Below are 14,976 nucleotides of genomic sequence, written 5' to 3'. Positions count from 1 at the left end.
CATTATTTTCTGATTTTAAAAAAGTAATAATTGCAACGTGCTAACCCTTTCCCTGCAAATACAGCTGAAAGTATTTCGGTTGTATGTCTCTACCTGCTTTGCAAAACAGCTCAAGCTCAGTCAAATTTGATGGGGAGTGTTTGTGAACAGCAGTTTTCAGGTCTTGCCACAGATCGATTGGTCTCACGGGAGACTTTTGCGTATCCCAGTGACTTTGGGCGTTAGGTGGGGCACATCCTGGACAAGGGCCAGCTCGTCACAGGGTTAACACAGATGCATAGACAGACAACCTTTCACTCTCACACTCTTTCACTATGGGCAATTTAGAGTTAACAATTTACTCAATTTACACACCGTTTTTGAACTGTGGGAGGAAGCCAGGGCACCTGGAGATAACACGCTCTGCAACCGCGAACCCTAGGTCTGATCACAGGACGTTATAATTAAGCTTGAAGAGCATTTTGAGCACATGGGTGGATGAAGGTGGACTTAGACTGAGCCAGGTCTAAACCATGGAGGAAAGAAAGTTTAATAATTACTAAACAAAACTACACAGTGACAAACCAGGGTTACCAAGACAAAGATCTAAAACCCGGACAAAACATGCTCTGAGCTTAAGTAGAACTGGGCCAACAAAATCAGTCTAAACCAGGACCAGGGTGAAGGTGGTGTGATTTCAATAGAAAGCACCGCAATAGAGAAAGTTTTTGAGAGCGAGTGGGGAAAATTGCAGTGAAGGGCAGTTGATTAAAGCCAGCAGCTTCAATAATGCAAATGTAATTACTGGCTGTGAGCCGCACACCTGCATAGCACCTAACCACATTAACATTGGGCTGATAGAGGCTGAGACAGCCAAAGAGGCTGCAAGTCCTGGTCGGAAAAAAGGTGATAAACCACATTGTATTTCTGGCAATCGAGTCAAAATTGATGGGATTGGAAGAAACAGCTGATTGGACCAGATCCCAATTTTGTAATTTATGGTGTCCAATTATTGTCAAGTAATTGAAGGATCACTTGAAGGATGGGGTCGATATGTTTCTGATTTGGTGTGACACGATCTTGTGTTGTTGACAGTCGAATGTTGATTGACTTCTTTGCTTTTTACTAAGATGTATATTGTATAGAAACCTTGCAGGGTCGTGTCAAACCCAACAGCAGCTGAATATGATGATCGGAGTGGACAGGGGTTGACTTGGGCAGAATACAATCCGAGCGCGAACAACACATAAGCATTTTAGGGACTTTGTGTGTGTAATCACCTAAACGCACACACAACAAGGATTAAGTTTCCTTGAGGGGTCATTTCAGAATGGCTCCAGAACAGCTGAGGTGTCAAACTGTATCCAACAGATGGAGAGAGTGGCAGAGAAAATGAGAAGGAGAAAAGGGGAAAGAAAGAGAGCGGGAGTCATTTAGTAGTAAACAGTCCAGGTTTGTCCTTCAGGATCAGCACAACCAGAAGGGCACAGAGTCTGTGTCTCCCGGGTCATGTAGCAGCTATTTGGGAATCATACATAACCCCAAAACAAATATTTACTTATTTGCCAAATGTATTTATGGAACCCAACAGTTCTGCCCACTTCGCCCAGGTTCTGGAAGTATAACATTCAGATTTGAATCATTTAGAGGCACTGCAGAGGCTAACCAGCTATGTGGTAACTAATGTCCATGACACGGTTGTTTTTAGTCCAATTAAAACATATTTTAAAACTTCTGTCTCCCTAACTAAATTGTTTAAGAAATACGTAAATTATATGTCTTGCTCATTAGATATCATTTAGCTGATTAAGAAGCATTTAAATCTTTGTTGTTGTTGCAAAGTCTAGGGGAATATTAAAACTTTTTTTTCCTCATACTTTGTCAATTCTGTTTTCACCCCAGAAATTGTATTGCATAAGCAAACGACCTCCACCTGCTGCTTTATTCCAATTATTAAACATGCTATTCTCTATATGACACTTAGGGATGAGAGCTGATTGGCCATGCAGGGATATCACCCTGCTTCACTTTAATGTCGGAAAAAGCTGCTCTACAGCTGTGCAAGTAGTCAAAAAAAAATTGTGAAAACTAAGGGTTTGTAAGAGCTATGAATATGTTTTAAATAAGGTTTAAATAACTTTTGAAATCAAGGTTCCCCAGCTTTAATAGAAAATGTACTTCAGGAATCTAGTGGCCGACTGTCTCTGTTTAGCTCCATATGTAAAATGAACATTAATACACAAAAACAAACCTTGCATATTATCTTTGCTGTTAAAAAACATGTTTGCCTTTTCAAAGTTTATTACCAAGGAGGGCTTTACTATTACATGTTTCCTTCTGTTCATTTCTATGCTTTAGTTTTTGTCCTTATCCATACTTGCCAACAGTGTTCATGACATGTGCTCATAAGGCCATAAGTCATTGTGTTCAAGCTCAAGTCCTCGACCTCGAACTTGGACCGATTTTATGTCGCGAGCTGCATTTGCTCCGGCTCTATTCATGTTGAGGGCCACATCCACATGACCGGCTTTTCACAGCAGTGTTGGTTACTTCATTTTTCTGTTTTTTGATATTAAAACTAGCTTTGTGCAAGGTGTGAAATGGGTCTGCCAAATACTTGAGATACATAAAGACTACATCTGAAATAAAATGATCAGGGTGTAAGTGTGAAAGGCTTTTTGAATAATACAAGCGTGACACAGAGTCGGCCCAAATGGAGCTGAAACATTGGTGTGAAACAAATTTAATTGGTTTTCCTCAAGAAGACATCGATTTTGCAGCTTGTCCGAGACATTGTACAGGAATAGAGCAAATCCATTTAATACATTACTACGTCCATTAATTTTAGATTATTTTGTGTGTCTTGGTCTTGGTTAAAATCTTGTTAATAATCAGTCATGTCACATTTAGTCTGAAGAGAAACTGTTAAGGAAATTGTAATCTGCTGTTTTATGTAGACTTAAGACTTAACATCATTTCAAATCTTCTTTCTAGGACAACTACACATTTGCACAGCCAGGGATCCAGAGGAAAGTGAAGGCACTGGAGGAACTGGTCAGCAGAATCGATGGTAAGCTACGCTTCTAGTAGCTCCCAGGAAGTACTTTGACATTGTTCATATATATATATATATATATATATATATATATAATAATATAATATAATGTGGTTAGGGTTATGGCTCACATCTCCATTCCAGCAACATTTACATTCATTTGAACTCTCTACTTCAGCAGAGTAATAAGTTACCGGGTCTCTCAACTTTTTCATAAAAGTGTCTCCTCTCTGCTGTGTAAGTAGCAGAAAAAAACAGTGTATATTCTGAATGAAGGCATCTGAAAATATGATTTGGCACACTTTTGCATGTATGAATATTTCATGGCTGCGATTCATTGCGTTCTGTCATAGCAGGCCTTTTCCATTTTCAACATTTTCAACTGTATATTTTTTTTTATACTCCTTACGACCCAGACTGGGTCGTGATACTATGTCTAGCTATGAAATGTTGTTTGGCCATCACTGTTTTGATTAGTTTCCTGCCACTGAAAACAAAATAACTTTCCAAGCAAAATTAATTTTGATGAGGAATCTTCTCTTACCTTTGACTCTGTACTGTACTCCGCACTGTTAGCTTAGTGCTGGCTTTGATTACTTAAACTGTGATGCCGGGCTGAGTATGTGGCAAGAGTAGCATTTGTTTTTTTGCCTCTGTTCTTTCCAGGGTTTGAGGTTGTAATGACATGACACCACCATTGTATCTGGCTAATTATCATTCAGCTTGACTGATGTTTACGTGGTGTTGATTATTAGTATGACACGAGGGCTTGTCGAGGGCTCGGAGTTAATGTATGCAAACAGAGAGCAGTCACATGCACTCGTTTCCAGGAACTCTGTATTAATTATCAGCGCTGCACTTCCCGCTCTGACTTAATATATTCCTCAAAATGTAGGATGTGATTATTAGCTTAACTTTTACAATATAATCCTATTTCAGGCTGATCTATTAAATTAGTGATTCAAATTCACTTTTCATTCATTTTTAAATGTTATTGATATCAGAGGTTTAAAGAACACTTATTTGAGCATGTTATATAACATTGTTCCACTTCCTACATTAAAAACATACCTAGAGTTACACTTAGCGTCCTTCATCTTCATCCTAGTTTGTTGAATCCGGATAAGAAAATGCTCTTCCTTCTGAGCGTCAAAAAAACTCAAGTCTGAATTTCCTCGACATTTGATTTAATTGATAGAGCGCTGAGGTCTTAGTCCATAAACCATGTCTGACATCAATTCACAATCATTGCAACTGTGTGGCTACATTAGCATGTCAGAGGAAAGCTATCTCACCTGTGTCATTCCCTCTGCAGCCAGTTTCTTTCCCTCTTGGCGCTGGACTTATGAACACTTTAAAACACTCTCTTTCACTTTTGTAACTTTCACAATCATTTAATTCATTCAACTATTCTCTTTCTGAACTACAACTGTATTTTTTTTGTCTATTTTTATCTTACTAGTAAATTGTATTTTTTATGCATGCCTTCTGGTGTCTCGTAGCACATTGAAAAGTGAGAGATTAATTTAATGAACAAGTCTTCTTCCCACAGATGGATTAACAAAAAGTAATATTCACACAAGGAGCAATGTTAATCAATTTTCAATCATGATTACAACAGTTTCTTTAATCAGTTACAAAATGGTGTGTCGAAATAACATTTGACAGTGTCTTTTATCTTCCTCTCCAGGTTAACGTCTGACACTCTTGATGTAATTCATTGCCTCAAATGCATCATTCTTTTACATAATCAAACAGCCCAAGCCCCAAAGTATATTTAAAGTGCATTTCTTGTCTCTCTTTCTGGAGGATTTGTATTTTTTATTTATTTTTTCTCACATTTGTCCTGTGTTTCTCAGTGATAAACAAGGACTTATCAAAGCAGGATTTCATACGATGGTTTTGCTGGGGTCTAACCTTGGTGCTGCTGGGCCATCCTGTCACCCGCTCCGTCAGCCATAGGGAGGGAGCTGCCCCCTGCATTCAAATATACGCAAGCAGCAGCTCATACAGGAGTGAATGTCAGCCAAAGTCATGTGTTTGTGATGAAGTCAAGCTCATAGTAAAGATGGTACATGCACGGTGTGTCTGGGAGCGTGCTCAGAATAACGACGCTGCTGTTCCTGCTCTAGGCTGTGTACTTAGTATGTTGAAGCGCTTAAACGGGCAGGTCTGCACTCTGCACATAAACCTTTAATGAGCCCAAAGGTGAAACGTTACTCGAAATGTTTTGACTTGTTTGTAGTTTGACAGGGGAATACTGCATCTTGGTTCTCAAACTTCTCAGCACTGGGGTATCCCATACACGCTGAGGGAGGTACCTGAGGTAGTTTTAATTTGGCAATGATTTGGAAATCTGTTAAGCTATGAAAACTAATTCAAACAAAATTTAAAGCCTTAATAATAATAAAAAAGGTGTGCTTATTGCTAAATATGCAGACAAACTTCAAAGACGGTACCGGTATATCATTTCATGGGCAACAGGTCCCTGTATAAATAAAGGTTTAAGATAAAATAAAATGTATTTGTCCTACAATGGGTAAATTCCAGTGTTGCAACACAGATTAGGTACAGAAACAGATTAGGCACAGAAGTATAATAATAAAAAAACATAACTTATAAAAAAAATCCTCTTATACTCTTGATAAAAATAACACTCTTATTTACAGCTGTTATATGTACATAAAATATTGAGAAATAGTGTTAGCTGTTGCTGCTGAGCGATCACCATAATGAGTTTATTTAAAGGCACAATGGACGATTTTTTGGCGATTTGAGAACGCAGGCGGCAGTGCGCATGCGCACTCTCCCGTGCGGACTGATACAACGCACACGTGCGTACGCGACGGATCGCATCACATCTCTAGTCTCCCGTAGATTTCCGTCTACTTATGAGACAGCTCGAACAGTCTTTCTCCGTCTTCATTTTGTCCTGTACACCGAGAGAACTATATTATGATAGATCAATGCGCCTAGACACGCGGAAACGTAGGGACGAACCGCACGCGGCTGCAGGTGAGCGTTAGGTGCATTTTATGATTGATACGTGGCAGGACTAATCGGCAGTCCACGCCACGAGGATATAAGACTCAGATTTGGGCCAAAAAAATCGTCCATTCAACCTTTAATTATATGTAGCTACTGTAAGGTTTGCTCTCTGCTTCAATGGGTTGTTTCGCTGTATTTTCTGGACCGTTTTGCATAAAATTAGTCAAACGTTTACATTCCCCGTTGCGAATATTTGCTCCAAATCTTCCTTGCTTATCACATGCTGTCTTCAGAGAGAGGGAGAGGGCTTTAATTTATGAGTTTTTGTTGTAACATGAATAACCATTGTTGATAATAGCATTACATTGAGTAACAACTGATTTACGGTACAATGATTTCCACGGAACCCCTGCGCTCACGCCATGGCACCCTACCCACTTTGAGAAAGCCTTGTGCTGCTCGGTGGTGAAGTGGATATTACACGTGCCCTCCACAGCGTTGTCCTTCCCTTGTTTCATCCCCGTTTCATCCGTTTCATGCTGCACTATTTTATCTAGTAAAGTCTAAGGGGTTATCCCCTTAGCAAAAACCCTTAACAAAATGTTATGTAGAGTTAATGTAGAGTTCTGAGTTTAGTCTATTAGTATAGACTAGTCTAATATTTATTCCAGGTTAGTTCTCTCAACTTACAGCCTGTACTGTATGTAGGCGGTTGTCATAGATTCTTTTCACAATATTTAAAATGTACCCCATATCTGCCCATTTGCAAAGTTTATCCCAACATTTTCCCCCTGTTCTTTTCCCTGTAATACTTTGTGTTTTTGGCATGGGTAAAGTATTCTAGTACTAGCAGTAATAGTATCTAAACTACTATTAGTTTTCCTTTAATTATTTAAAAATGTATACCATTTACCTTACTAGATAAGTCATATTTCTTCCCCCAAAGAAGTGGTAAAGTTCTGTGTGTTGAAATGAATAGTCGTGTCCTGTTATAGCAGTTATGGCATTTCAGAGCTTTACCACTCCCATAATGAGATCACATCTCACTTTTATCTTGTGTTACTGGATTGTTCTTCGCTCTGCTGTCAATATAACATCTGTTTTGGGGACAATGGCCTATCTCATTCCTTGAATTACCCATCATCTCTTATCATATGCCGGATTATTGTAAATTTTCTTCTAAAGACTGTAGTTTTGCCTTTGTTTTGGGGGCTTCCTGAGACAATATTACTATTCCTACTGCAGATTTCAAATGGTGCTATCACTTTTATGAGAGTTTAAGTGTTAAGAAACGGTTCCTTTCAAAACACTGATGTTTTATTCAGGAGCATTTCCGTCCTGCAGTCGTGCGTAATCCAAAAACTCATTAATTTCAATCGTTTTGGGGGGAATTTCTTGTGCAGTGAAAACACATTTTTTTTACTCCGTTAAAAGTGTGAACATTGCTCAGAGAAGCCAAAGGCAGTACTTTGTCTTGGCCTTGTATCAGTTGTGTATCTGACGTTAGGACTTTACTGGTAAAGACTGAGGCGGACAGGGTTATTTGTTAAGACAACAGGGTGCTGAGGCAGGACGGGACGCGCACAGGGTTCAGATTTTTGTCGACCCAGAGTTTCTTTGTATTATGTCTTTTGTGTTGCCGCGAGACCAGGACACTGCAGTGGGTCTGTCCCTGTCAGTCACCTTCATGCTGCTGCTCTGACACACACACACACACACACACACACACACATGCAGCCCCAAACATGCGAGTAGAATAATGAAGAGAGTTGTGCTAGACTTGGAAGCATGTAGTCTAACTGCACTTCTTTAGCTGCAATTAGCGGTCTGTAAATGTCTAGAGCAGACATAGTGTGCACTGCTGGAGAAGAAAAGTCTGACAAGTTGACTTTATACATTTCTGACTCAGGTAATGGTTGTACAGGTTGAACCCCTGTGTAATTGTTATTATTGGCTATGCTGTTTTGAATTTGATTATTGACATGATCTAACTATATGACTCAAAAAGAAACGCATGCAAGTACATCTTTGTTTTTATTGCATTTGTTTTATTTTACCTGCCTTACTCAAATAACCAAATGTTATATTGATTTATTCCAAGGACATCTTTTTGTTGTTGTTGTTGTATAGGGTCAAAATAGAGATCATGGTGTGAGGGGATAAAAGTGGTCACCTTTTTCAAAAAGATAATTTTTTCAAAAAAGCATTTGGTTTTCTAAAGAGCAAATAAAATTGCAGCCTTCATCCTGAAACAGTCGAGTGTATACAAAACCTCTCATGCAGTCAAAATTGGTTTGATGGGAAGAAAACTCTAAGCATTTGTTTGAAAAAAACGTGATGGCAAAACATGCCTTTGTTTTTATTGCTGTAATTGCTTTTGCTATAGATTTTTCTGTAGAGACTTTTACTCTTGTACCATGTTGCTCCTGCCTTGACCTCAGACCTACCTCTTTGTAATTATTCCACGCATAATGCCGTACAATAACTGATTAGCTTTGCTTGAAGCTACTGCTGTATCTTCTCAAAAGACAGAACGTGTAAAGTGTTTTTTTAATCTCTGTTTCTGTGTGTTTGACACGTGTGAGTGCATCAGCACAAATTAATCAACATGCAAATAGGCCCAAAGGTGAATTTAAGCAAATGAGAAAAAAGCTGGTTTGGAGCACTGTTGTCACTTGTCACAGATTTACATATGGAGAGTGAGAGTAAGTAGTAATTGCTTTTTGTATGTATGAATGCCTGTAATCTTGGCCAGGCCCTCTTTATCATCCATCTACTTTACAACATTTGTAAAGTAGATGGATGCAGTATCAATCTTAACGCTAGTTATAGTTCACATTTCCACTGTGTTGATACCAAAATAAGGTGTACTTGTAGAACTGGCTGTATGAGCAAAATGGTAAGACCCTCGAACTTTAGTTTCTCTCATGATCTGACCTTTCTCTGTACCCACATTTGTACCGCCACAAGCATCTCCTACAGCAAGACTGTCCACAGCTGTAGTCATCAGTATGGAGACTCATCACCCAGGCAGTGTACCAGCCAACCAGCGTTTTGTCTGCATCAGCCATCTTGATTCTCTTCCCAGCTGGATACAAGCCAGGCAAAGGTTAAAAGGGCATTCATTTTAACGCTTGCACTTATTGCAGTTCTTTGGGGTTCCCACGCAGCATGGAAACCCTGGAAAATAGTTGAGCAATTGCCCAATCATAAAAAGGCCTGTGTCAGCCCCCATGACTGGACTCAAGCCAAGGGTGAAGAAGTCATAAGTTTTAGAGCTTGTAGTTGGTCATACAGACTAGGTCTTGCTAAAATATCAATATTGCTATATTGACTAATTGCTTAGCAATATTGCAACAAACTAAATGTATCATAATAACATGTCCATCTTCTTGTTCTTAAAATAAACAAATACACATTTGCACTAAGCAGATCTTATTTTTATGTGTAAGTTGGTCTTGATTTAATCTTGGTTTTGCCTGTGTTAAACTTTTTGTTTTGGCTGGGTATATTCAAAAAGTACTATCAAATAACATAATTACAGCCACACTTACCCTCAATAAGGAGATCATTGGTTTGATTCCTGGGTCGAATCAGAAAAGCTTTATTGTTATTGCCAATGAACAGAATTCATAGATGTAGGAACTTGCTTTGGTGGTACAGTGCAACATAAAACAATGAACAATGATAAAACAACCTATATAAAGGATAGGACAAAAGGATATACTAAGGATATAAAGGGTAGGATAAAAACATAAATAGGCTTACAAGCCTTGAAATATTTTTTTTTACGTCCCTGTCAACATGACAGGTACCGATCATTTGGTACCTGTCATGGCTAATTCTGAATCGGTCACAAGGAAAGGAAAACAAAATAACATAATTAATGAAAAATGAACTTATATTAACATGTCTCGTTATCATTTACAGGCTGAGAAATAGATTTTCAAAGTTAGGGGCCAGGGGGGCCCCCTACCTAAAAAAGTTAGGGGCCCACAAGCACGCGCAGCATCGCGGCGTCATAAGAACAAGATAAATGTGTTGTTTTAAACCTGGTTATTAGCATGTAAAACAATTTAAAGTACTTTTATCTGTTATTTGATATGAAGAGCACAAATACTGAATTCATATAAACCAGAGATCATGATCTTTAATACTGTTTAATTTAATATAATAATGTTTATTAGATACAAAATAAATACTGTTTACAGCATTTGACACAAGGAGATCTTGTGGAATATATATATAAAATCACAGCCTACAAAATAAACTGCTAACATATATACATTGCCCCGATGCTAACAACTCCAAAGGGGGCGGGGCCCTTGGGGCCCTTGGATACTTCCACATTGACATTGTTCCTAATGTGCAAAATTACAGCTTTTGTTGCAAACAACTTTAAAAAGACTGAATTGCGAACTGAGGAGAGATTGACGCCCGCCAACCTCGATATCACGTGTGGCGCAAATTTAGACCAGGCATTTCCGAGTACAACCGAACGCAGCGGCCAATCAGATGCCCGCTTTCATCGACATTAGATCACGGACAAGCGAGAAGACTGCGAAGTGGCATGTCTGTCAAAATGAAACTTGAGCGATGGAAATGCCCGCGCACATGCGCTCCGCTGCCTTCCTCCGCTGTATAACTACAGCAATAATCGTGGTTTGTAGTATAGCGCGCCCGAGTTTGTGCAGAGGAATCGCTTTGGGCATGTTCACCGCGCTGTTTTTGCCTATTAAAAATATATATCACGGCGAAAAATTTGCGTCGGTCATTGTGTCCGGAGCCTTGATTTTGGAGTCGGTCAAAACTGATTTTTGCGCCGGTCATTGACCGTGTCCGGCCCGTTATTTCGAGGCTTGGTTACTATGTACACAAAATGTACAGTTGAATTTACCGATTAGTGCAGATTATGCTCTCTGGGTGGAGTCTGTAGATCCCCTGTTACCATGGGTTCTCTCTGAATACTCCAGCTTCCATCCACCGTGAATAAATGTGAGAGTGAGAGTCTGTCTCTATGTTGACTCTGAGCTGGCCCCTGTCCAGGGAGACATTATTATTAACACAGGTAGTATTAAAAATTTCCCTTAGTCGTTTTCTTTCTTCTTTTTTTAATGGACAGTGGGCTTGAAATGTGGTGAGAGCAGTGAGGAACCGATCACATGACACTGAGGCCGGCCGCACAGAGCCGGCATATGTGCTACTGCTCAAACCACTTGACAACACCATGTAGCCATTTTTCAACAATGAAAGTATGTTCATGAAAATCCGGAGGTTTCTACCCATTTTGAACAGTTTAATGTACAATGAAGCATGATATGTATTTTTTTTTTTCCTTTTCTTTTCTCACGGCCACTAAGCTGCTGTTAATTATGTGGCAGCCATATGCCACATAATCCTTCTTCCAGTTGACATAGGGATGCCGACCTCGAGAAAATAAGTTCTACACAGACTATAAAGCCGTTTTCGGGCCGCCCAGGGAATCAGCGCATTGTTGACTTGTTGGTCACATAAACATTACTTTATAGCATAGTTCAGCAGCGAGAATTTCCCCTCGTTCTCGATTTAAACCAACAGAGTTCCCACCGGACCAAAAGTGCAATTACAACGAAAGTGCAGATCACGTGGGAAAAGAGGGGAAAGTGGGCAGGAGGGCATAAGGTCAATAGAGGGCATGTCGTACTGGAGCCCCAAATGTGACCCTTCTTCTGTCACTCTGTCTTCTTGGAGAATTGGCCCACGTTACCATAAGCTGTTCTTTTTACTGTATGTTTTAAAAATTTACCTTTTCTAAAGCAGTCTACCTTTGATGAATGCACTTAATTTATTTACTTTATTGATCAGTCTATGGTTCCCGATTGGCCCTCCGTCTGTGTTTTTATATGGTAAAATAATCCTCCTGTAGCGTGTAGGTATTAACCAAACAAATGTGTACAATCTTTTTAGTTGTAAAGTAAAAATATACTGCACACAACATTTATTTGTGTATTTTACAGGCTTGATCTTGTTTTCCTCAAACTGGAATGTACCACGTATGTGCATACAAATAGTAAAATTATGATAAAAACAAAACGAAAACATAGAAAACAAAAGCCAATTCTGCTTTCATCTTATTCAATCCATTTACAATTACAGTTGAACAAATGTCTGGAGGAGTATTATTTTCCCTAGGCTCCTTCTTACAGCGCTTATAATTCTTCATGACAAACAACCATCGTTTCACTTCTCCACACTTCTAATCACCAACTGTGTCTGTTTCTCTGCATATTTGGCCAAGATGCTAATATTAGGCAGTGCAAGATCATTAGTGTAATTTAATATCGTCTAAAGTTCCTCTCTTTGCTCCTCTCTCCTCTGATATGTCACTGTGATGTATTCCCAGTTAACGAGCTTCTCTTGTTTATGCATTTACAGTGGCAAGTGATAATTAAACTGTGGAAAGATAAAGAGAGCGAGAGAGTACCGTTCACATCTCACCCTTTACAGACTGAGATGAAAATGTACACCTGTCAGATAGACCCACCTACTGCCTTGGTAATTCAGGCCCATAAGCAACACTAATGCACCAATGCATCTGACACAGGCCAGCCATCTTTGCATGTTGTGGTCATTGTTCTTGGACTAAATAATAACGACTCACTACTTGGGCCCCAAGAATAAGCCAAGCAAACCAAAACATAATATGAATGATCAGTTACCAAATTCTAACGTCTGCTGTTATTAAATAGGACAATATGTAAAAACTTGTTATTACCATTAACCATGCTATAGTGGCTTTCCCTCCTCGTTTTCATCTACCCCCTATTGCCCCCCACTGCTCTGTACTTGTAATTGGGGTTTGTAATTGTTACAATCTTATCAATATCAATAACATTGATAACAACAGGTTTCTTGTTGATAAAGATAACATTTGTGTCTTTATGCACCCTATACTTTATAAATGGGACTATTTAGAAAGAAGTGTGGGCTGAACAATAACTAAAACTACAATATGACATTTTAAATAATATAATATAATTTATGTTTAATTCTAAAGGGGGAATTTTGGAATAAACGTGTTAAATTACTGCAGCACCCAGAAAAAGTGTGTTTGGATCAAACAGGTAGGTCCAATACAGAGGCTTTTCCCTGTCTGTCATTGACCCGCCGCGCTCCTCACCTGTGTCCTATAGACTGTAATTCACATAACTGGGAGGCGTTCCTGTTGCTCTCTTGCCTTCACTGCTCTAGTCACGGCCCAAGTATGTGTGTGTGTGTGTGCACAGAAGCACATGTGCAGCGTGTGCTTCTCTACTGCTGTTAGTCTATCCTTTGCCGCATGAATAAAAGTGCTATTTGCTGCTTGGTACTATAAAATGCAACTAAAAGGCGGGGCCTATCATTTCTGTCATCATTATATACTAAATACCTCCCCTTATACAAACAAATTTTGAAATGCACAGGATTGTTTTGTTATTTTAGTAGTTCATATTTCAGTCTCGATGTGTAAAATGGGCCTTGAACTAAATCCAATTAACACGTGGCAGAGGCTCAGAGTGGTCGTCTTCTGATCTCAAGGTCGGCGGTTCTTGACATAAAAAAACCATCCTTGGCTGAGCGGTCAGATCCACTGACAGGTTGGCGGTGCGATTCAGCTTCCTGCTTTTGTGTCCTTGCCAAGACACTTAACCTGCTTCCTCAGTGTCTGCGCACAACTGGGGTGTGAATGTGTGTGAATGGGTGAGTGGTTCCTTGATGTAAAGCACTTTGAGTGCCTTGAAGGTGGAAAAACGCTGCATAAATTCTGACCATTTATCAATATAAATGTCACAATCACAATATATTTTTACTTGCCACAATCACTATGCAAATTTACCCTTCTTATAATCCACAAATATCTGAACAATAATTTCTCCATTGATTTCTCCAGATGAATCCATCCCAACCCCAGTGACTAGATTGACAGTGATAGGTGTCTCTCAAATGTTTATTCAAGCATTGCACCTCAACCTATGTTTTCTGTAATTATCACTGTGTTAATGCATATAGATAATGCCAGAGGAACGGAGACAGCGTGAAAGGCATGCTACAGTTTCCTCCTAACAGGCTTCTCTGGCAGGTCTATAATTATGGATAGGTTATTACGTGTGTGACTGTGAGCAAGAGTGTCAGAGGCTGTGAAAAAGGAAGCTGCTGAATACTGCGCAATAATGCGGATGTTTTGTTATGTAAAGTAGCATTAAACAAGCATTTATCAAGAGACAGAATAGAGAACAATGCTGTCATAGTTTGGTTGGGTATTAATGTCATCCATCTTTGCAACGTTGGCAGTTGTTGCCAAAAATGTATAGAGAGGGAAATCAGCAATTGAAATGCTGCAAAAATGATTATTAAGTTGAGATGCTTGATACTGCATCAGTGTCGCTAGAGAGCTTAACTCTTTGTCAATGGGGGCAAGCCATAGTCCTCAATGCACCTAACATCAGGACTTGGTGAAAAGATTATCTGTTTTGTGATTTTAATGAATTTTGTCCTGTTGTGTAAAGCACTTTGAATTGCCTTGTGTACGAGTTGTGCTGTACAAATAACCTTGCCTTGCCTTGGCACTAGGGCTGGATGATAAAAATCAACTTGTGATATTATCCCATATTGTTGAGATTGTCAAATCGTGACTCACTCTCTCTCTGGTAAATGCAGCTGTCGATTCAGTCACATTTTCCCCCACCCATTTATCCTATTTGTCATCCTCTGTAAAGCTCTGAGCGAGTGACAGCTGGATTTAACTAGTGTTGTTCCAATACTAATACTGGTATCGCCAAAAGCTCTGATGCAGCATATTTTTCTGGTATCTGCAGCTGAGAAGACCAAGCTGTAGTTTCATGAATGAGGACCCATAGATGCGAGCAGTGCCGCTGTGAACAGAGTAACTTAAATACATGCTGTAGGGACTCAGCAGAAGCTCATTGTGTCGTACG

At 39.4% G+C, this 14,976-nt stretch overlaps 1 protein-coding gene across 6 annotated transcripts in view; it reads left to right on the top strand.

Annotated features, from left to right (window-relative positions):
* tbc1d22a (TBC1 domain family, member 22a) overlaps window positions 1-14,976 on the top strand; it is a 158,055-nt gene that overhangs the window by 86,444 nt on the left and 56,635 nt on the right. For all 6 annotated transcript variants that reach the window (XM_072455044.1, XM_072455046.1, XM_072455041.1 and 3 more), the window contains one exon: window positions 2,974-3,049. In XM_072455044.1, the coding sequence (XP_072311145.1) occupies window positions 2,974-3,049 (76 nt within the window). The remainder of the gene's footprint in view (window positions 1-2,973; window positions 3,050-14,976) is intronic.

This window comes from Eucyclogobius newberryi, unplaced genomic scaffold, assembly GCF_026437365.1.
Source record: "Eucyclogobius newberryi isolate DKJ021-1_F unplaced genomic scaffold, fEucNew1.0.hap1 SCAF_2, whole genome shotgun sequence".
Classification (NCBI taxonomy): Eukaryota; Metazoa; Chordata; class Actinopteri; order Gobiiformes; family Gobiidae; genus Eucyclogobius; species Eucyclogobius newberryi.
Note: the sequence above shows the minus strand (reverse complement) of the source record. Positions and strands in the feature narration are given on the sequence as shown.